Genomic DNA, 24120 nt, shown 5'->3' with positions numbered 1-24120 from the left:
CCTTCGCCTGGCGTTTGGCGTCAGGGAGTTGGTGTTGCTTTAATGGGGGGATTACGTCAGGCCGTAGTGTCTGTTCCTCATCATGGGTCTGCAAAAAAATTAAGCTCTGAATGAGATACACCTTTTCTGGCTGCTCTCAAATCTTTTACCTCTTTTAGCTGGAAATACGTTCTTCCCACAGCAGTGATCTTAGAGGGCTGATTTAGAGGATGTAGTAAGTGAGCTGCCAGCTGATAAAAGCAGACCGAGTCCTCTGTAGATCCTGGTTATACGTGTGCAGGTCTCTGCAGAGAGCAGCTGGAAGGAACGAGACTAAGCTGAGCGAGCAAATTTGCTGTCTTCTCATTAAGCACAAGTCTTTACTTGGAAACATCAATCAAACACATCATGTACCTGCTAGGGAAGAGACTCAGTGTGGTAGAAGCAAGCTATCCTGGACTTCTGTTGCATAATTTAGTATGTATCCTTAATTTGACAGAGTATTCCAGGGACCATCTGTGACTGTTTTCAAGATAGTTCCACTTAATGAGGTTATGGGAGAGAAGGAGCCATGTCAGAAGAAACTGTTACTGAGACACAATTTTCTCTGAAGACGATAGCTTTGCGGGTGTTTCATCTTCCCCTTTCTTGGTATTATTCTCTTAACCAGGTAATATATACATTATCAGAACATTGTCACTTGTGGTATATGTTTAGAGGTTTAATTGTAATGTTGCACTCACTCTTCTGAGTTTAATATGAATTAAATTTGTAGGAATATCTTGATTTTAGTTTACTGAGAATGCTGAACTAAAATAAGTGGTGAATCATTGACAAGGATAACTAAAAGAAATAAATTGTTTATATGTAGGAATGCCAATGATATTTTTTAAAAATTAGATATTAACAGGTCCTAATAAAGTTCTGCTTTTAAAATCTTTGTCTTTAATATGACTGTATTTTATTTTTATTTAATTAGATGCTTGTAAGCAAAAGCTGTATAATTTTTCATGTTTGCATGTAAATGCCTTTCAAAGTGTTATTGCCTATAAAACTAGAATGAGATCTCAGTCTTGGCTGCATCTGATAATTATCACATTTTTTCTGTATTTACAATACTTTAGAATTCTCACTGCAAGATCACTGATTTCTTTTTTACATTGCAGTGTATGCGTATCCTTTTTAAATACCATGTGCAACTCCATTATGTGCACTTGTTAACTTTCCCTTCCTTAGAGGTTTTCGTTTTACTGTTAATTTATTTATGACCGTACTGGGAGGCACAGACAAGATTTTTTTTTTTAAATCCATTTACAGTTCTTTAAAACCTTGAAGCTCACTAGAACTAAAGTTTCAATCTCAGTTATTTGGTTATTAACTGGTTTCTGTTAAATGTAATAGTCTCTCATAAGCACATGTTTGTGCTGTGTTTTAGGGATTTCCTTTTCCTCGCAGAGTACAGTGCTAGGTTTTTGGCCTCGGTCAAGATATGGTACCACTAAGCACAGGGTTCTCAAGTCAGAGGTGTTTGACGTGGTTGCAAACTCGGTGCAGAGCAAAGCTTCCAATGACTTTAAATTACACAGCTCTGGTAGTGTTAACCAATTGCACAGCAACCAGGGGCTGCCAGAGTGCGGAAGTACCCTGCATGACCAGCTCTCTCTTGCCTGAGGAAACGTGTAACAGAAACACCATATTAGCCCCAAGGGCTTCAGGTCTGTTTTTTTCCCAGCAGTCTGTTTCTCTAGTTTTCCTAAAGATTTTGTGGATGCAGACTTTAGTATCCAGTTAAACAACTCTCTTCTTCCTGCATATTGTGTCAATTTGAACTTCATAAGCTTTGTTAATGGCTTTTAATTCCAGTTGCTTATGTATGTGATTCTTATTTGCTAATTTAAATATTTGTAAACCTATGACTGATCTATGTTCAAAATAAGACATAACCAAAAACCCAAATATTTATTTACAGAAATATGTTTAAATGTATGTTTTTCCCAAACTGAAACAGTGTGCAAACGTTAGCTTTTGGATCCTCTACTCTTTCACAGTGCAAGAAAATAGTCTAGTTATGAGGGGTGAGTTTCTTCTCAGTACTTTTTTGCTATTAGATAATTTATTGAAGCCCTGCATTATCCTGGCATTAAAATGCGTAGATCCCCATAGTTTCTGGATTTGCAATATACCTTGTAGTTCTTGGTGCTGCAATATATGTCTCGGTGCAGCCACTCACTTGGTCCCACTGGCCCCTTTGTAAAATCTCTCACCTACTGGCCATCACAAATTTTGAGAAGCAGTTAGCCTATGTCCTTAATCAGAGTTGGTTGTTTCTCAGGCTATGTGAGAACAGCATCTCTTATCTCCCTCAGACAAGCTATAGCCTAGGCTGAACACACCAAAAGGAGGGTAGGGGGAAAGGTGGGAATTAAGGACCAAATATTTCCAATGAAGTCACACTCTCTTATTTTCAGATAAAGCTTTCCCCGGGGTTAAAGAAGCTTTTCACGGTAACAGCAGTGAGTGCGGTATCTGTTATTTTTCTGGCCCATCATTTTAAAAGGAGACGTGGAAAGAAAAATAAGAAAGTGCCACCATGGGAACCAAGTCATCTAGTATTAGAGTGTATGAAAGCAGCTGCGTCAGAAAAAGGTATGTGAAGGAACCCCCATTTTTTTTTGCTCGTGTCTTGGGAGAGGAAGAAAAGGGGTGTGAGAGGATGGGTGTACATAACAGTATGTAGTAGTAAAACAAAGTATTTGCCTTTAATGCTGAGTAGGTTTGAATTGTTGAAGTAGAAAGTGCAAATTAAGAACAAAATTACATAAGCTGGTCTTGTTCTCAAAGCTGAAGTTTTAATCATGAAATTGGATTAAAACTTTTTTTATGAATAGTATATTAACAATGGGATTTGCAGTTCTTGTGGACATACCTCAATACTGAGAAAAGCAGATTTAAATTTTTATAGGATGGGAAAATAATTATGGTCAAATGCATAGTTATTGTTGTAGATAATGACTGCTCTAATTTGTAGTTCCTCATATAGAACTGTAAATAAAAGAATAATTGTTCTTTGCTTCTAAACTGAATTTTATTGGAAAGACTAAATGCAGTTCTTGCTCGATCTTGCTAACAAAAGATACAATGTTTTGAGTTTGCAGCAACTTTAAAATCAGTGTATCTGTTAGGTTCTAGTTGTTCCAGTAGTCGGCAAAACTTGACTCTTTCTCTGAGCTCCGCCAAGGAAAAAGGATCTCAGTCTTGTATCTATGCAAATGGAGGACTTTTCAGTAAATACTCCGGTTCAGTTCAGAGTCTGGCCTCGGTAAGTACAAGTGCTTTAAGGTTCTTGAGTGTCTGTTAACTTGTATTGCATACACACCCTATGGTTTCACTGAGCTGAAACAACTTTCCTGAGCAAGCTGCACAGATGACTAGAGATGCTGAGAAAGCCATTGTACTTACTACATCGTAAAAATAGTTTCTAGGTAGATAATTTGGATGTAATGTGCTCTGGCAGGAATATAGTTTTAGGGATACTCTGCATAATAACAATTCAAAATGTGTTTATTTTTAAGGTTCAGAGTGCCACCTCTTGTCACAGTTGTGCTTGTGCCAATTCTAATTCCTGGGATAAAGCAGATGAAGATGATATTAAGCTTGTGAATATTCCAGTGACCACACCTGAAAATTTATATTTGATGGGTAAGCTACAATAAGAATATTCAGCATCTACCAACAATCAGTGTAAATAATTTTTTGGTCTTGTGGCAAAGTGACACCTACACAGTATTGTCGTGGTGGTGTTTCATAGTGTCCCGTGGGCATGTGTCTAAGAACATTGCCATAAAATCATGAAATCTTACTTGATCTAGAGTTAGTTTTTTAAAATAAATATTTTCTGTTTCTCTATTTGTAGTAGTAAGCATTAGAACATTAGAATTATTTTTTAAAGTATATAGGAAAAAATACACTAAGCATTGTTGATTTAATCATATTGTGAACTTCTTCATCTTATTAAAAAGACAGATTTTTTTATTTTTTTGACTGAGAGTTGCTATTGTTTAAAAAACTTAGATCTCTGCTATAATTCTGCTTATAAACTACATCGTTCCCTGTGACTCTAAAATCTGAGTACATATGGCATCTGTGTATTTGGTTGAGTGGAGGTATTCCTGATCTCCCCTAGGTATGGAGCTTTTTGAAGAAGCACTGCGTCGATGGGAGCAGGCACTAACTTTCCGTAACAGGCAAGTTGAAGATGAAGCAGGTTGTGGTTCCATTAAGCTGGGAGCAGGAGATGCAATTGCAGAAGAAAGTGTAGAAGTGAGTATATTCAATCTACAGTCTACTTTTGATACCCTGACAATTCATTGTGGTTTGTTTGTTGTTTTTTTTTTTTTTACCTGAACCTTTTCAACTTCTAATTCAATTACCAAAACTGAGAATGAATTCAAATGTCCAATTTAGTGGCATTGCATTTAAAAGATATCTAACTTTCTTCCTTTTGTTTGTTTTTTGGGTTTTTTTTGGTTGTTGTTGGTTATTTGAAGGAAGATCAGGGAGGGTAATTAGCTTTATTTATTTTTTGGCAATTGCTGTTGCATCAGTGTTTGCTTCTGGATGGTATTATCAAGCTACCAAGCATATTAGTTCTCTGCACAAAATCTCTCGGGTCGTCCCTTTCTTTTATGACTATGTGAGAGGATATCTGCTTACCAAAGATAAAGGTCTTGGGAGAAGTGATGAATTTATGAATATTAACAAATAATGTGCTTTAACCTTATTTATAGTTCTTTATTCTTATGAACTAAATGCTAAAAATATTTTGAAATAAACATACGCCTGTATGGCTTTTGTTATTTCTAGTGCTGTAAATGTCACAGATAATCTTAAAGTATTTTTAAATTTAGATTTTACTTTTATTACACTAAATAAAATATGTGTATGTTTAGAAAAGTTAGAAGTTGTTTTGGATGTTGAAGTATTCATCTGACAGCATCCTTATGTGGTTTATAGGAAATTATTGTGGCACAGTTTGCTCTTTGAAGTCTTAATATCCTTAGATTTTACAAAGGAATATTACAGAATGTAAACAAATAGAAAATCTGCTAATGTCTATCTTCTTGCAGGATATCATTAGTGCTGAATTCATTCATAAGCTTGAATCCCTTCTTCAAAGAGCTTATCGTCTTCAGGAGGAGTTTGAGGCTACCCTTGGGGCCTCTGATCCTGCTTCTCTAGCTAATGATATTGGTGAGTACTCCTATTTTACATTTTTATTGCTTGTAATAACAGTTTATGTATGAGGGGGGGAGTCACTGAAATAGTCACTGAGCAGAATTATATTTATCAGTAAATAAACAGGAAAAAAATTAGGTTCTTTACATTATTATGTGATATTTGACATGGTGCATGCATTTTAGACAAGAATGGACCGAGGAAATTTTTTTCCTTGTCATTTGTCAGTATACTTGAGAATTTTCATAATGCTTCTCAACTTTCTAAAGTTTAGGTTGACTCAGGTATTTAAATATTTTGCAGTAAGAGTATATGACCCTTTCATAGTAGGGGTGTATTAGAGTGTTTCAAAAGAAGTTTCATGTCTTTTGAACTGTCATTTGATGTATGCACGTACTTTTTTTTATTTATTTTTTTTCAGTCTGTCATAGTATTTTACAAAAAAACAAAACCAAACCAGAAAGACTTAGTCTAAAACAGAGCCATTACCAAAACTCTTATCCTTGGTGACTGAAATTTATCACAGTTATGAGTGACTAAAACCAGGATGTTAAAATGGCAAATATAATGGGTAGTTGCTGCCAGACATGTTGATTAAGTACAGATCGTTTGATTATTTTTATTTAAAGAATTGGCTTAAGACATTCTTAAAGACTGGTACTATTGTGCTTTTTCGTAATTCAAGATCAAGGATCTGATCTCAAATAACTGTCAGAATTTAAAGGCAGAACATGTTCTGGGATTACTTTTAGTCAGTCGTCTTTTTTTGTTAGGCTTGAGCTTGCCTGGCACGAGGTGGCAGTACTCTCATCTCTTAGCCATCATGTTATCCTACAATTACTAAATACAGCTCTGAGTAAAGTGGGAATTAAATTTAGGTCAGGGCTGACTTTCTGACATACCTTTGTACAACTATTAATGTAATTCTTAAAGCAGAAAAGCATTTGAATGTTTAATTTTGGTGTCTGAAACCATAAGCCCTAAATAAAGTTGCATTGTATATTCATTATTATAAGTTTATTTGTAATTTCCATCTTTAGGCAAAATTAATAAAATAGTATTCAAAGGACTTAGTGTGATGTTCAATGTATTTAGTTACTCTTTTGCTTTGTTACCCTGGAAGTATTTTAAATTGATATTTTATTTTCTTAGCTGTGGTAACTGGATTCTTGTTTACCAAGAATGTTCTGAGAATTGAATTACTTTCAAATGTTCTTTGTAGAAATAATTCCTGATCTCTTGAGTCGATATCTGTTATTTTATTATGAATTTTATTTGTGCTGGCCCAGATGAGTAAAAAGACAAGTAATGAAGTGGTTTAATGAGTAGTGTTCAGGATTTGGGGCTTTTTCATCATTATCTTGAATTTGTGGCTTGAACAGCAAGTAATATATTAAAGAATGCTTCACTCTTTCAGAATGTTTTAGAACAAAACCAGAACATAATCTGCTTCCAAGCACTGTGGTGCTTCGAAAATTTAATACAGAGGGTATTTGTTCAATATTTGATATAAAAGCATTTTATCACTCAAAATTTCTTAGATAATTTACTTTCCTGTAGGATATGACACTGAGTGTAGTGTATGAATGTTTGAAGTAGGATGTTTTTCAGACTGACATTTTTTTGGATAACTTTCCTGGGAGACACAGACTAGCACATTTTGGAGAATCCTACAGGCTCTTCTGTGGGTTCATTTCCCTGTCCCACCCCCTCCTGGTTTTGGGTTTTTTTTTAAATTGGTAATCTGGTTTCATGGTAGGTAGTTTCTCCTCAGACTGTAGGTGTTAGAGAGATCTGCAATTTGGGGGACTGATATAGCATGCATTAGTGGATAATAATTAGCTCACTGACATGAACATGTGTTTATACTTCTGTCCACTGTTAAGGGAAAGGTTTTCTTTCTAGGGAAGATGTTTGGTGAAAGGCTGTAATTTAATCAACTATGTAGTTGATGATAAAATCAAATTATTTGTAGAGTTGGAAATTTATTTTAAACAATGGTCATTGAGGGCATTAAAACATTGAATTAATGAAAAGGAAAGTTAGTAATACTGATCCAAATGATCTGTTTAAACAATTACAATCGGACAAATTACATTTGAATCCAGGCAAGTATGGACTGTACACATAGATGAGAGATTTTAAAAGGAAAATAATAAAGAAACACTCTTGGAATGCATTAAGAAAATTATGCATCACAGTCGTTGTAAGTTCTTGGCACAGTGGGGTAGAAAAAAGACCATTGCTAATCTTTGGCTATGTGAAAAGGACAGCATCAGCATAGAGGCAGAGACATGATCTGGTTTTTGTATGGTTTTAGAATACTGTGTCCAGTTCTGTTGTTCATATTTCAGAAGATATGGAAATACTAGACAGCTCAAAATAAGGCATAAAAATGATCCATGCTTTGGAAAAACAAAGTAATATGTGGTTTAAGTTGAGTATGTGCAGCTCCTTATTGAAGAACATCCTGAGAGGTGACTTAGTTGTTCTGAATAGCTACTTACACATAGAAAAGGTATGTGGTGCTGAGGGATTTGTAGACTTGGTCAAAGTCGTAAGTAGAAAAAGTTTCTGGTTGTTCAAGTGAAGCAAGTTAAGTTCTGAAGTAAGTTGCCTCTGAAGCATGTTGTGGGTATTTCAGTGTTTTAGACAGTTTGGGGTTTTTTTAATGCTGTCTTGAGAGATGTTTTTATTTCTCTTTGAGAGGAAGGGATAGACTTGGGCATAAATGCTACTGTGGTCTTTCTATTATTTAAGCGTTTCCTCTTACTACTGCTATTTTTTTCTTCTTTTGTGGGCCTTGGAGTGAACAAGAAAGCTTTTGTTGTCATTAGTAGGTTCATAACACTTGCAGTTTGTCATAGAATGCTTATAACCAGATCTTATGCTTCAGATTCTCAACTGTTGACCCACAACAGTAATCAGAAAATGTTTTGCTTTGTTTTTTCTCTGATACACATCATGGTTAGTTACAGTTTGTGGATTTTTCTGCTGTTTTCTCCATCTGAAGCCCTTCGGATTAGCTACAGCTGGAGACAGGGCTCTGACAGTTGGACAAGTGCTATCAAATGTTATCAAGAGACTTGCTACATAAATGTCTGACTGGCATTTCTTATTCAGAAACCCTGGGTTATAATGGGCTCCAGATTTGGTCAGGAAGGAAACTTACAAAGGTAAAAATTTCCATCGATTTCTGTTTTTCAACTTTCTTTGTAAAATCTTCTGTCAAACTTGTGGGGCTCTTGAAACAACTCTCTCCCCCCTCAACTGTCTTCTAGTCACAGATGTTGGTCCTTCCTGAAACCTTTAAATGTTACTCTTCCCAGGTCATCATCCCTCTGCCTAATCAAATTAAGATCTTAGTGCTGCCAGTGGTTGATCATACCACAGACTTGCTTTTTCTTTTGTGATCCAACTTGCTAGTTGAAGTTGGTTGGTGTGATAAACCATTTGCCAGCCAGCTTTGAGCAACAGCCTTCTGGAGGAGATTATGGTAACCTGCTACATGGGAGAGTCAGGAATGAGTTACCTGAGGCCCTGTTGGAATACGACAGTTTGTCACTGCAACCACTGTCTGTCATGGTGTGGCCTGAAGTGCTTCTCTTCTGTCTGCTGTGACAGGTAAAAGATGACTTGTTAGAGCAGGCAATCATCCCTTGAAGTGGTTGCATGCTGGAGTCTAATTGCCTTTTGTTTGATTCTTGTATAAATTAGCACCTCCAAATGCTTTTTTTTCCTAGTTATATGTAAATTATATTTTTATCTTCTAGATATTTCTAAATATTCAACTGCTAGCAATGCAGAAGATAAAGGTATAAATAAATACCTTTTCTCCTTGTGGGTAGAATTCTATTAATAGTAATAATAAAAATAATTGCGAATAATTTTCAACTCTTGTGAGTTATGAAGAACCCATACAGCCCTGGAAAAGACTTGTATTTTAAATAGGTGAAAAAATGGAATGCCATTATCTTCATTGTTATTGCATTCTCCACTGGACTTTCAGAATTATCATATAAACCAGCAAGCTAAAATAGGATTTCTATAACAGAAATATTTCTGGACATGAAATTAAAACAAATTTACAGTGCTAAATTGCTGTTGTTGTTACGCTGATCCTCTTAGGGCTGTGAAACAACACAGGAAGTCTAGAAACAGGCTTTCCTGAGGCAGGCAAAAGCTGCACTGAATCAGAAAGGAGCAAATTGGCAGAAAACTGTGAAACAAAATATTCATCTTGCTATTTCTGAGTTGTGAATGTGAGGAGGTACAGGCTTAAAAACCTCCAATAGTTTCTGTAGTCTGTCCTTGAAGAAAGTTGGGGTTTTTTTTTCTTTCTTTTGTTTTTAGATCTTTTCTAGCAGACTGAAATGTTAGTCGAGCTAACTTGGGAGGAATGCAAAGAGTTAGGACAGAAACAATAGCTTTACTTACAAGCAGAATTGCAGGTCAGAGGGGAAAATTCTCAAATTGTAGGGCCTATTGTCGGTACTGAATTCCTAATACTTCATGTTATTATTTCAATTTCTACTGTAAAGGGAATGCTGGCACTCAAACTAATGGTGACTTGTGTACGCTGGCCTTTCAACTTTTTGATAATAATATTAAAACCTATGCACTGATTACTTCTTTTTAATTTTAAAAATATTTACTTCTTATTTTGTATTAATTATACAATTTAAAACAAATTAATTGTTTGAGCTACTACAGTAATAGTTCTCTCAGAAAGGTCTATGTTGTTGGATGGTTTTGTTGGAATGTATGCCTGTTTCTTTTTTTAATTTTCTTCTCACACTCAAAGATATGCCTGGCATTTTGGAGAGAATGAGCACAGCCTTTAACCTAGTGGCAAAACACTTTTGAGAACATATTTACATATTAGAAACGTTTTCCCCAGCTGCTCTTAAAACAAAAAAAATCTTTGCATAATCAGTGAAGCTGTTGAAAGCTCATTTTTTTATATTTTATTAACAGAGACTTCTAATAATGTTTTACTGTCCATTGAAGAATATCTAGGGCTTGTATTTTTCCTTCCTGCCTCTGAAATGTTAATGGAAAAATCTTAGTTTAGGAGTATTGTGTTTTATTTGGCTATGCACAAAAAATGTTTCTAATTCTGAGGCTCCTATGAGAAGGTGAGCAATTTGTAATAATTCACTTAGGTGTACTCTAGTAGTACACACTATAAAGTAATTTCAAAGTAGTGTAACTTTTTATGATAGCTTGAAAAATTTTGCTTGCTTTGTAATCCTTGAAGATAAATTTACATTAAATGATTTCTTCATTTCTTTGAGAAGTACAAAACCTTTTTCTCGTGGCTGAATCAGCATTGAAATTGAAACAAACCAAAACAATACCTTTTTCTTTTTTAAGGGTGGGAATCTATTCATCCCAAGAAATGCTCTTATAAGGGAAAGAAAACAATATTACTCAGTCTGAGGAAAAGCCCAGAAAAGTTTACCCAATCTTTTTTTTTTTTTTTTTTTTTCAAAGAAGCATATTTTGAACATAATTTAGCTATTGCAGTTTGTGGAAGTTCAGTAACTGCTGAAGCTGACTGCGTTTTGCTGTGAGGTCTCTTCTGTTGGAACTTATTGCTGCAACTCCTTATTTCTGACTCACAATAGATACTCAAAGGGCAGATGTTTGATTTGAATAGTGTGTTTTTGGCTGTCAATAATATTGAAGACTTTCCTTTAAAGACATATTTGTGCAATATTAATAATGCTTCCTTTCTAAATCACCTTCAGCAAAATTCTTTACCAGGAAGCACCTAAGCACAGAATGTTGGAGTAAGATTGGTAGTTAGAAGTTCAAGTTAAAACTGTAAATAAGAATATTTCTGCAGATGTTTTGTCTATGAAAAGATTGTAACACTTGGTTTTCTCAGTGATACCCTTCATTTTGGGAATACTATTCTGAAAACACAAAAGAGCTTTGCATGGACCTGCAGTGAAGCTACTGGTACTGAAAAATATTAGTATTTGATAGTCTTTGTCTTTATGTTGGTGTTTATTAACCTGGAGTGCATGTTTGTGTTTATCTTAAAAGCTGAAGTTTAGGTGCCATCTCATTGCGTGATAAAACAGATTAGCTGAAGGCTTTTCAGCAGTGGCTCAAGGTAATTTATTTTACCATACACTGAACTAGCACTGGAGAACTCAAGGTCACTTATTGTATGTTAGCTGGGGAGTGACATGGATAGAAATTTCCAAAAATGCTTCCAATAAGATCAGAAGGAAACTCTGTTTCTGTTTTTTTTGAGGACCCTTGTTACCATTTACCCAACAGCTTTGCTCTTAGATCCAGCCCTGCAGGCTATTTATACACCTTGATGCTTTTCCTTAAATGGCATCCCTGAAACCTGTCTTCTTTCTGTCCACAACAAAATTCCTGTCGAAGCCCATGTCTCTCTCACTTCTTGAGTCCTGCCATGTTCCTGTGTCTTGCCTTGTCCATTTAAGACTTGCTTCTCTCAGATGGACTTAACTGTTGTTTATAAAAATCACCTTTACTCATTTTTCTGAGCAGATTATTCGTTTCCCTTAGGCTATCTCTCTCTCTCTCAGGAACTTCTCTTCAAATGAAATTCAGGCTCTTCTTCCTTTTAGCTCTAAAGGCTGCTCATATTTGAACCACAATCCACATTAACTGATTTAATTTCCCAACCTTTGTTCAGTTAGCTGTTCCTGTGCTTTCCTGCTCACTCCTCCTAATACAAAATCCGTCTGCTAAATCTGTCTGCTATTTCTCAACTGCTTCTGCTCGCTCCTTACATGTGAGCAGCTGCAATCGTTTCTTTCCCCAGATCTCTTCTTACTTTCCCCTCTCTTTTTCCTTTCTTCTCTGCCTGCCAATTTTAAATCCCTAAAAAGGGGAAAATATAATGGTAGTGTTCCAGTTCCTTACATGAGTAAGGAGCACAGCAGTTTGAGCACAGTAAGGATTTGCACAGCAGTTTGTGTGGTTAGGGCCCCACAGCAGTACTCAAGTAGGACTAGTTAACACGTGCTATATTGTCTGTGTTTATCCTTTATCCCACAACAGCAAGTACGCAGCTGACACTGCTTTAAAGGCAGTGTTCCTTTTGCATCTTTTTTGACCTTTATCGTGCTTAGTTTTAGCCAGTAACTTCTCCATTTTTTTAAAAACCTTTTTAAAATGTACACGTATTTACTGTCTTGATATAATAACCAGTTGCCTTCATTTTTAACTCTTTGGAAAAGTGATGTATGGAGTAAGTAGAAACAGCCTTCCAAAGGCAGGAAGTTGGTTTGTTTGGTTTTTTTTTCCTCTCTCCCCTCACATGTTCTTGTGGTATATTCTTAACAAGTTACAGTTTACAAATTCTTTTTCTTAGTAAAAAGCATGTATATACACTTAACTTCTATGTGTTTATATAAATTGTGAGTATAAAAGTTCCAGAGGCAGGAAAAATCATACCAGACAGATGGCAAGTAGTGAGGGTGGGATAAGTGTTTATTTTTCTGGCTGGAATATCACAGTGTGAGGTTATATAAACTGATGATCAAGAACATGTTTTGGCCCATATGGCTAATTCCTGTTTTAGAGCTTCTACTAAAACATTTTTTTCATGCATTAAAGTCTATTTTTAAGAGAAGCTTGGCTGCAACATTGTTGGGCAAAATGAAGAAAGGAGAGCCAGAATAGGGTGAGGGAGATAGAGACAGTGTTAGTGTAGAGTTTGGAAAGACTTTAAAGGTAATTCCTTGATAGCTTAATCTTGAAAGTGCAGAAACAGCATTTTGAGCTTTTCTGATTGCTTTTGAGCACAATATTGAAATGGGATATTGACAGAATTGTATAAAATCAGCAAATGTAACTGTCTGCACTATAGTTCCTTTATTAATTCTGTAGTTCATTGGGACTAAAGTAGATAAGCTTCTGTCTGCAACTTATTTTCAAGGGCTCAAAACGAAAACATTGTGTCTGCGTGCACACATGCAAAAGCTAACAACTCTTCTTGACTGGTGTGTCTACTATGTTTAAATTTTGCTGCTGTTTAAGTCAAAGGCTCTGACCCATCAGCCTGGCATAAGTGCTTGTAACGTATCCACATACCACAGTCTTCAACGATTGCTGTTTACTGGGCTTGTTATTTAGCACTAGACATACCCCATCTCTATACTAATACACATTTATTTACCATGCATATAGTTTGGGGGGGGTCTTTTTAATTGTTTACCCTATAGTTGTGAAGTTCAAGTAGCTTGTGTAAGCATTTCATTCCTAAAAGCCCTTTTGGATCTTACAGTTTTCTTAAACTTTTGTTTCAGCTTGAAATGTTTGAAACTTGAATCTATATGTGGGAGTAAATCTATTTTTGTGGAAAGTTATAGCAAAAGGTTCTGTGAACAATAACAACAGAGGGAGTAAAATGTATTATTTATGTGTAATTTTTCCTCTCATGCATTTATTTATGCAGTTAATTACTAAAACTGTTACAAAAATTAATTGGGTTTGAGATTTGGTTTATTTTCCTTTAGATGACTCAAGCTATTTTTTTTTTTTTTTTTAATAAACGACTGTTAATTCTCTTATTCTTTGTGGGATATCTGGTCTGTGCACTATGTCCTACCTTACCTAATAATCCTGTTTGTAGCAAAGTGCTGTAGTGTAGCTGATTCAAGAGCACATGTCGATCACACCAGGCTTTATTCTCTCTACTGCTATTTAAAGCTGCCCTTGTTCTACATGCAGATATGCTGCAAGTATTTAAAGGTAAACATAGACATATTTCCAGACAGTCTAAATTATGTACATTCTTTATTATTCAAGCTTTGTTTTCTTTTACTTTAATGTACCATGGATAACTAATATATTGACTAGCTAATAGCTTTAACTGCTATTCTGTTTGAGTAGCTGCTAATCAGTGTCAAACTGTCTTCCAGTGTCAGGTTGCACTAATCATTACTTACATATTTCAAATACTAATATGTTGTTACTATTGCATTTAGCAACCTTATAGTGTTATTAATTTGGTTTTTAATTTAAGTTTGGTAACTGGTGTTATTTAGTAAACTAAAGGTCCAGAGGAAGAACTCTTCATTCAGTGCAACTTTTTAAGGATTCTTATCTCATTCTTTCCTACTCTCAGGGCAAGTGGAATGCAAGCAGGCTGCAATCAGTAGGACACTTAAGATATTCTTTTAAGATATTATTTAAAGTTAAGCATATGTCTTGCTAATTTAGGTTCTTAAGCTGTATGCTGTGTGCAGCTGGGTTTGCAAAAGCCAGTCACATTCCCGAGCAGCTTCACTCACTTCCCAAGTCTGCAGAATTCTGTAAGATAGTTCTGCCCTGACATTCAAGTGAAGACTGAAATTATTATGCTGTCCCTGCAGAGTTTGCCTGTGTTAAGTATGCTAGAGTCTCTCTGTTCTGAACACAGAATCCAAATGTTAGTCCAAATCAAATATATATATTAGCATCTTTTGATGTTTCACTGAGGATCACCAATTAGATAGTTGGTTCTGTCTTTCTATCTCTCTGTTAATTCCAGGGGAAAAAATGTACCAATCTTTCTTTTCTGATACTTTCTTCATACACATAAGCAGAATTACCAGCTGCTAGACAGCTTATTTTTCTTGTCGTGGAAGAAAAAATGAGTATGTGGGTTCCTTTTGTCAATCTGTCTCACTTGCTTTGAAATGTCAGCATCTCTGAAGCATAATATGCTGGCTAAAGAAAAACCTTTCCAGTGATCTTGTGTTTAAAATCTTACTTTGAAGGGAACATGTTGGATGGTCCCATGCCCTTGTGCTGTGTCCAGCAAAATAGTCTATATGGTAGCTTACTAAGCTGTTTACTCTTTCCTTTTTTTATTCAACAAATCAGAAAACTTTATAAAGCAACAAGCTTCAGGAGCTGAGCAACAGTTGCTGGTTATTCTTGTCCTTTTTCATCACTGAGTGTGCTACTATCTGCTCTGCTATCAAGAGGTGCATGGTGGGAAAGCCAAGAAGGAGGCAGTGAACTGCCTTGGAAAAAAGCAAGTGATACTGCTAGTAATGTGCTTGTGTAAACATCTTGCTTTATGTACCCATTGATTTCAGTAGATTTACACAGGTGTAGTAGAACTGAGGCCAAAGGGCTAAGTTCACTTACTTCTGAGACTCCTCTTAAGTCTGTTGAGAAGACTTTTCAACCTAACCTGCCTACAGATGCCTCTGGTGCAGGAAAAAGTATTAAAGGAGTTAATTCTAGATGTGTAAGCCTCAAAGTTAACCTTGTTCTTCCTTCTCTTGTAAATATGACCTTGCATTTTGAATCTGTTCTACGTCACAATGAGTTAACGTCCTGTCACACTGAATGTGGTTGAAGAGACCATTCCATTGTTGCTAGAAAGTGCAAAAATAGTGGTAGGTTGTTCTTGTTTTTAGGATGTGAAGAGCTAAGAAAAGGCAGTGACATTCAAATCTGATGACTAATGTATCTAGCAGTCTTCACAGTGCCATGTTATAAATCCCCAGTGGACAGCCTATGTTTTAAAATAAGCAGCACTGAAATTTAAACTGGACTTTGCTGTGGACAAAATAGATGTGATGCTTTCTGAGCTGCAGGAAAATGGAGTACCCCTATGAAGAGCAACCAGTGACAACTTTGTGTTGCACATCCATCTAAACAGACTCTATCCAGCTTAGACAACTGAGCAAACTTGATTTACAGATCTTATCTCTCAAGCCAGATACAAGTATAGAAACTGTTATCTAAGCTATTAGACTTGAAAACAGGAAGGCAGTCAGAAGTCAGATTCTTCTGTAAAGAATAGGGATTTAAACTTTAAAACCAAGGAAGATCCACTGATTTTTAGCTTCAAGGTAAAGAAAAGAAGTTGCAAAAAATTGTAACCCTGTGTAAATGTAGAACCTTGTGCAGTTACAAATAATCAAGGTTTACATTTTTCAAATAAATGAAAAGCTGTATGGTAGGGAGAGACCTAATGGTGACATGTAGTTTACACAGGATATACATCTCCAATCTGTTTCAGGATCATATGTCTAGCTCAAGCAGAGAGTCAGAGCAGCAAACCAGGGAAGTGAACATATGCATACATTTATTCTGTGTTTACTAAGCTGATTTCTCAGCTGTCAGCACATATGATGCTCATGTTCAGGTTATAAAATACACATTAGATGCTGCTTTATTTTCTTAAAATTCAGATTTCAGCACTCTAGCACCACATGTGTTTACTTTGCCTCTTCCTTGAGATTTGAATTGCAACTTTCCTCATGGTGAGGTCTTTCTATTTTGGGATTTTGTTTTTTCGATAAAGCATGCCACAATGATTCAGGGACACCTTTCACAGGTCACATTCTCTATAACAAAATTATATTTCTAGCCTTTTGGTTTTTGTTTTTTTTTTTGTTGCTTAGAAAAAATTGCAACTATCAGAAAATATTAATTTAGTTATCACATTTATGGAAGAGTTGTTAAACAGATTTAAATCTTAAAAGAATCATTTGATTTATAACCATTCCAGAATATAAAAGCTATATAATATTTCCTAATACTCTTGAGTTATTTAATATACCTGTGTCTATGGATTACAGGAAATTATACTTAAATTCCTTTCTTAGCTATATTTGGTATTTACTTGAGAGACTAAAATAATTACTTATGCACATGCATTTTGTGCTGTCTTTACCTTTGCTAGATGAGAGTATTCAAGGTGTTTGATTTTACTGTTTTAGAATATAAGAGCAGGAGCCATGTTGTTTTGTTTTACACATCATTAGACATGTGGTCCTCGGCAGATAATAGAACTTTATGGACAAACTCAATATCCTGAAGGCCTGAAAATAACCAAATTATTAAAAGCGTCATGGAAATTGCTATTGGTTTTTTCCAGAGTATGTGGAAATTCCCTTGAAGATTGTAAGGTTATTTCAGGCAAGTTGCATCTTTTGCAGATGACAAATCAGTTTTCAGGTGGATTTTAGTGCCTATGTATGTAAACTTAATGGGTTCTACTCTTCAGTTTTTGTATGCATTCTCTACTTATTTATATCAAGCATCATCTTGTGTTTTGCATAATGATAATTAGTTGGACACCCAATGTCTTGGAAAATTGACTTTTTTATACCTTTGTGAATACTGTAGTGGAAGGCTTTTATGTGGACCTTGAAGATTATAGCTGTACTTGGAAACAATTATATATATGTTTATATACAGTGAGATGAGATGCCTCCAGCTGTAGGCACTTTCTTGAACCCAGATATTTGCATTATTGGTGAATGTAAACACATAATTTAACAATAACTCCTAAATCCAGAATGGTCTGTGTGGGCACCCTGCTCCATTCTTGGCTTGCCTTTTTTAACCTGTTGCTATATGACCTAGTCATCAGAAGGTGCTATCTGAAGGTTGGGATTGTTTTATTTTTATAAAGACAATATAAAGTAAAATTGGCTGCTTTCTAGGTGTATCCTGTAAGACTTGATATGATACATTAGCAGCTACTTGGTAGGACTGATGATTTTTTAATGACTATTCAGTCAACACTCTCAGAGTTATGACTGTTTATAAATGGAAATGAAACTGCTTTTGGATGCTTCAGCAGCAGTGGTGACAAACCACCGTGCGCTTGTGACCAGCTAGAAGACTGTGGCACATTTTCTTGAAACTGAATTATGTAGTAAATCATGCTTCTGTGCTCTCTGAACTTGATTATTGTCATTCCTTTGTCCAGGCATGAAGCCACACATCTAAGGGGCCTGACTAGCACAGAACACATTGACTGTCTGTGTGGTAGCCTGGCAGAATACTGGGACCCTGCTGCTCTTGGGGGACCCGGACTTGTCATAAGTGGATTCCTTTGCAAAATTTTCTCCTCTTCGGAGTCTTTCAAGACTCTCCTTCCTCATCCTACTTTCCTGCTCGTGATGTATTACTGGACTGATGTTCCAGTGAAGTGGGAGGGCTGGGGAAAATAGGAAACCATGGCTTTAAGGGATGGCAGTCAGAACTGAATTCCTTAACTCTCAGTGAGTTCTTTGCCAGGGGGTACGTGCTTTCCTTTTTTAACTGCTGCACGTAAGTGCTAAACTCACTTGCATTCTCATGCCATGTTTCATTCAGAGTTGGAGGGAAGATAACATACAGACAGTTTTCAGAATTTTAAAACGTTATTTGACAGTGAATGCTTCCCAATTGAATGCTAAAAAGTGAATTTGTGTGCCGTTCTATCTCTAAGGTCAGATTTTGCTCTGAGAGTTTAGAGGGTTGGTTTTGTGGTTTGTCTTGCCACACAAACCTACCAGAGCAAAGACAAATAAATATTCCTGATTAGTACTCTGTGAATAGATGTGAAAGTAGTTTTGTTCTAGTTTCTTAGGATTTTTTTATCCTGCTTAGTTTCAAATAAATAGTTGTTTGCAAAATCCTATAAAGCTAGGATTAATTTCACAAACTTTAGCAATACTCCATATTCTTAGTATTTTTTAAATATTCTTGATCTAATTAAGGTACTACAACCAGGAGTCTTGATGGCAATTACTGTTGTCAGTGTCATGTTTTAAACTACTTTATCCTCTTTACAAATATAAATAGACCCAAAATAGCTCCCTGGCTTCTCAAATAAGTAAGTATATTTGAAGCTCACATACTTGCTGGTATTCCTTTCCTGAAGGTATTAGTCTACATAAGAACTAGGGATGACTGTATGAGCAGTTGCAGCCGCTGGTGGGTGGGTTCCTCTTGCAGCTGTTCATTCCAGGAGTCTCATTGTGCTGCTGGCTCTTTCTTTTTTTCATGTTCTTGTGTCTAAGAATGTTCTCCTGGTGCTTGCATGGTATGTACTCCAGCTGTAACTTAATTTTCACCCTAATGTTTTCATAGTAGTGCACTCTCCCCACAGCATGGGTATTGATAGGCACCTGCTTGGCTAAGAGTACTTCAGGGTGGTGGTGGCCAGAAAGTAAAAATAGTTGACAAGGCTGTTTTGTTTTCTTTGGGGAGGCTGTGCTTCGTATGCACATATCACTTGCAAAAGGTATTATTTCAGTCAGCATTACCAACCCTTTTAAATTTTTTTTTTTGTCAAAGCATGCAAATTTTGTGCCTTTTTTGGTAGTAGTGAGAATTTTCTTTGAGTGAAACACAGATATTCCATATTCAACTGACATGCTAAAAACATACTGGCTAGGTGACAGTTTCAGGCCTATATTAGAAAACTTGGAGTTATTACTTCTTCAGCAAATATACATGTATTCAAAATCTTATTAACTCTAGAGCTTCATGTAATCTGTAGCAGGCTGGATGCAAACTCTACAGAAGAACCACTGATTCTGTGGTATTCTGGGCTGGAAACTGTGGTTCCTTCATTTACACCAATTATTTTTTACATATATGCATAATGAATTTTAGTTAGATAGCTTTATTCTGATTTATATATAAACAATCACTTAGCCCAGTGTTAAATACTTCAGTGTCAGTTTGGGGATATGTTGTTGTCATTGAGGTAGAACATAGAACAGCAACAGCATAGTAACTATCAGACAATATCCAAAGGCTTTGAGGCTTTAGTCCGTCTTATAGCTGGGACTTCCCTGTGAGGGTGGTGGAGACATTCTGGGATTATGAATAAATTGATATATGAGACTACTTGACAGCTGCACTTTGTGGGCATAAGAGTTGTTACCTTAACATCTTCATTAAAGCTATCAGTAGGATCTTTATCAGTATGGTCTATGCTTTACTCTTACAGGAGTTTGTAATTTGCATTGCTACTTATAAATATATCTGTTTCTCACAAAGCAAGTGTTACATGTTGTCCACAGACTGGGATGATCAGGATAATATTTCTTTGGATTGCACTTGAACCAGGTGCTAGAGGGCTTGTCTAACTGTGAGATACAGAAATTTTTGTTTTAATTGCAAATATCTTATGGAAAACACCTTAGGCAAAAGGAGAGGTTCTGTGGAAAAATCTACAAACAGGCTGCACATCTCTGTACTACCCTATGTTTAACAGTATTATCGCAGTTTCAGCAACTGCTTATGTGAAAAAGTGATATTAGAAAAAGCATTTAATGTAATATTAGAGGGGGATTAATGCAAATTATGAGCTAGAAATAAGAAGGAAACATCATGTACCTGCCTGCTCTTACTGGACCTCAAGCAAGTGCTTTACAAACCACAGTTTGGTTTTCTGTTCCAGCTTTTCAAATTCCAGTATGTGATTGTTTCTCAACCAACTTGGATGCTGCTGTATTTTTCCTCTTGGTTTTAAGAGGTCAGAAAAAAGAATAAACTATTAAGAATCATCTGAAAAAATCATAGACTTTCATATGAATATTGGTGAAGTTGTGATTACAAGTTGGAATCTGCCTAACTTAATCTAGTAAAATCTTTGTCCAAACTTGTAATACTTTTTTCCCTCAGTGAATATTCTCTAAGACAGATATTTATGGTTATGTGCAATTTTTTAGCTGTCATTCCAAGTCTGTAATTAATAAAACCATAACAACCACCAAAATAATAGTTATGTGGATTTGTAGCATTTCAATTGATGAGTAAACCATTCCAGTGTATTGGCATTTGGCCACTTTGCTGTGTAATAGTGTTTTTTATGAAGTATTGCCATAGCAACAAATCTGGATGACATTGAGTAGCTGGTTGCTGCTGACTGTTGGAAATAAAACAGACTTTTAGCAACACATGTGTAATGTCTGAAGGTAAAGTAACCCAAAATAAATGCCTGTGCTCTACTGAGAATGTAGTATGGGGCACATCAAGCCAAAGTCTGACTTACTGACTTAGGATTCAATCCTTTTGTGAAAGTGTTTCTGTATGGTAAAAACAAAACCATGTATGCTATAGTACTGTGTACAACAGTTGAAATCTGAGAAAAAATATAAAGGGAAGCTGTATTGCAGATGATTGCAGTTATTTTAAAGATCCTAAGAATTCTAGTACTATAGGAAAAGCTTCTAGATGTGTTATTTCAATGGAAAATCTTGTTGGGGAAAGGATACAGAGAAGATTTTAAAACTTCACTTGTTCTCCTGAAGAGCCAACCAGTGAAAAAAGACATGAGAAGTAGAAAATGAAATGAATGCAAGTGAAGCTGAAACCTGTTTTTTATTAATGGCTTTTATTTAGAACAGTATTTCTTGGTTACTAAAACACTGAGCATTTGTTATATAACCCAGCCAAGTTAGAAACTTAACAGAGGATTTAGATATATAGCAAAGTAATATCTTCAGATAGAGAGGTCTTCAGAAGTCTATTAAAGAAAAGGCAAAACCCCTGGGGAAATATTTTTTTTTTTCTTTTCTCTCTTCATTGCAGATGATATTTGTAAGTCCACTTTAAAGACAGAAAAGTACGGTCAACTTCATATATGTTATATATATATTAGAGAATTTATTAATTTGCTCTCATAGCAGTACAATGTTGTGCTTTCCAAATGGAGTACTACATTAAAGTATACATGGAACACACTTTCAAGACTTAAATGGAATTTTCTAATAGTCTAATAATCAGTTGTTTGGGTGTTATTTTTTTAATTTTAAAGATAAAAATACAGACAGTACTGTAAAGGATAATATGGATGATTTCTGCCTTCGAGATACGTTAAGCATTGCATCAACGGACTCCTTCGTTTCCACAGCTGAGGTAAGACTCTTAAAGATTGGTTCTTTAAAGATTCATTGATCTCAACAGTGAACAGAGGAATCTTATTTTTTTTGCTGATTATTGTAAACAAAGTGTATTTCTCTTATAGGGAGAAAAATAAGCTTTCCTTTCTTAGTTGTATCCAGCTTCTTAGCAGTTCAAGTAATGAAGTTGGGATCAATTTTTTTATTATTAGTATTTTGTTGTGCACTGGCATAATGTTTCCCCAAATCCTTCTAAAAAGAAGTTGTTTTTCAAAAATACATCAGCTTTTCATGACTGAAGAAGCACAATCAATTGAGACTATAGTAGTTCCTTTCAGCATGAATTGCATTTTTCTATTATTGTTTGTTGGTTTTTTTTTTCCCCACCGTATTCTCTTACCACAATATAAAGACTTATGAAGAAGGCTTTGTCTTTTTTGGAGTTGTGGTTTTTTGGAGAAAAAATTATTAGAAATTGACAGCTGGCTATTTTAGTACATTCCATACACAATATAATATACTTTATCTAACTTTCCCTAATCATCTTGGATAAGAACACAAAGGGTACATAAAGAAATAATCTTTGGATAACAAGGCATTGTCTATTAGCTGAAATCTGCTACAGCTTCCTTTAAGTATTTGAAACAATTTTATATACAGTGACACACTTATTTGAATGAGGAGTATCTCCTTTTATAGTCTTCCAGGAGCTGAAGTGATCTTGAATAGCATTGTTCTCCAAATTACAGGAAAGGCAATTGGTTTCAATACATACATACTGTGTTAGATAGTGCTATCATGTATGCACTACAACTAAGCTACTAAACTCTGACAGCTGTAAAAAGAGGGAGGACTTCATACACGTTCTCTGCAATCATCTTTTGACTGTCTATTGTATGGTTTGTTTTTCCATGACTTAATTATCTTGATTTAGTAATTCACTTTCAACTGTGATTCTTTTAATGTAGTGATTCACATGAAGTTGTGATGGTATGCCTAGCATTCATTCCTAATAATGATTGTGTCTATAGAAACTGGTTACTCTTTCCTGTAATTTGGACAAGTCCACAATTCAAGCTTGGTTCAATTCTATCAGCTCCTGAGAGGAGCTGTAAACCATTATACCTTATACACTTTGTATCTTTTTTTCCCCCCCCCATGAACTTTCCTAGTGTTTTTGCAAGTATGTGGAGATGGGAACAATACATTATGCTCATTTGTTTTGCTTGACTGAAAAAAAACCCAAACAAAACAAAACAACAAACAAAAAAACCCCCTCAAAACTACCCCAGAATGTGTCACCTCAGTGGAATAACCATCCTATCCTGAAGCTAAATTGTCTCTCTATTTGCTAAAGAAATGTTTAGGTCAAAATTGGCAACAGAGTTGTCTTTACATATCCTGAAAATATTCTTCACATTTTTATACTTCAAAGCCATTTCTGTCAATTCTTTCTTCCAGAACAAAGTTATGAAGACTTTCTCTTCCTTTCCAGCTGTTCTAGCCTTTGCCAATAGAACAAGCTGTCTGATCTCCTTTCTCAGATTTTATTGAGGTATCTATTAAAATTCTCAGCCAATAGGAGGAGTTTGACATAACTGGATTAGAACTGACATAACAGATTTTTTTTTTTTTTTTTCCTAGACAAGATGATGTCAGGTAGCTTCTTCTTGTTTATCTTCTACTTTAATTTTGTTTTTCTTGCACTTGCAAAAAAAGTGGAATGTTTCAGGCTAAGAGCTTTGAGGCTTTTCCAGCTTTGGACAAATAGGCAGTCTTCTTTCATCCTGTGCTCCCTGATTATAGTTACAATTTTAGTAACTATCATAAACTGTATGTACTGATAGAAATGTTTGGCAAAGTTTTAAAATCTGAAATTCATGTGAGTGTGTGTACTGCTGTGTGATTTTGCCTTACTGGAATTGTTAGTAATTTCACCTTCCAGGAAATTACAGTTACATTTTTTGTAGTCACATCATGCTACAAGCTGTATGTTGACAGTTACCCATCTTCCTTCTACATTGCGTCCTGTCCCAAGGAGCGGGACTAGAGACTGGGAGCTATTTCCATGTTTCAGTGCTGACATGCAGTCAAGTCAGATTTAGTTCACTGCCCTCAGGAGAGATAACAGCAAAGTTACGGGGACTCCTAAAACAAGACACAGATAGATGTTCTGATGGAAAGCGATAGGGATACTACTTAGGAGGGAACAAGAATGTTGTACTGTGTTATATTAGGACAAAACATAGGAAGATGGCTCTCAAGAAAAGAACTGTTC

At 35.6% G+C, this 24120-nt stretch overlaps 1 protein-coding gene across 1 annotated transcript; it reads left to right on the top strand.

Moving 5' to 3' along the window:
• Window positions 1-538: 538 nt before the first annotated feature.
• Window positions 539-21858, top strand: LOC104517889 (mitoguardin 1; the record flags this gene model as incomplete). The annotated part of the gene is made up of 7 exons (XM_010178042.2): window positions 539-649; window positions 2448-2625; window positions 3162-3298; window positions 3552-3678; window positions 4163-4299; window positions 5106-5229; window positions 21758-21858. Coding segments are annotated over exons 1-7 (903 nt in total), but the record flags the coding sequence as incomplete, so codon positions are not given.
• Window positions 21859-24120: the final 2262 nt, after the last annotated feature.

The sequence above is a fragment of the Antrostomus carolinensis genome, unplaced genomic scaffold (assembly GCF_000700745.2).
Source record: "Antrostomus carolinensis isolate BGI_N321 unplaced genomic scaffold, ASM70074v2 scaffold41081, whole genome shotgun sequence".
NCBI classification, from domain to species: Eukaryota; Metazoa; Chordata; class Aves; order Caprimulgiformes; family Caprimulgidae; genus Antrostomus; species Antrostomus carolinensis.
Note: the sequence above shows the minus strand (reverse complement) of the source record. Positions and strands in the feature narration are given on the sequence as shown.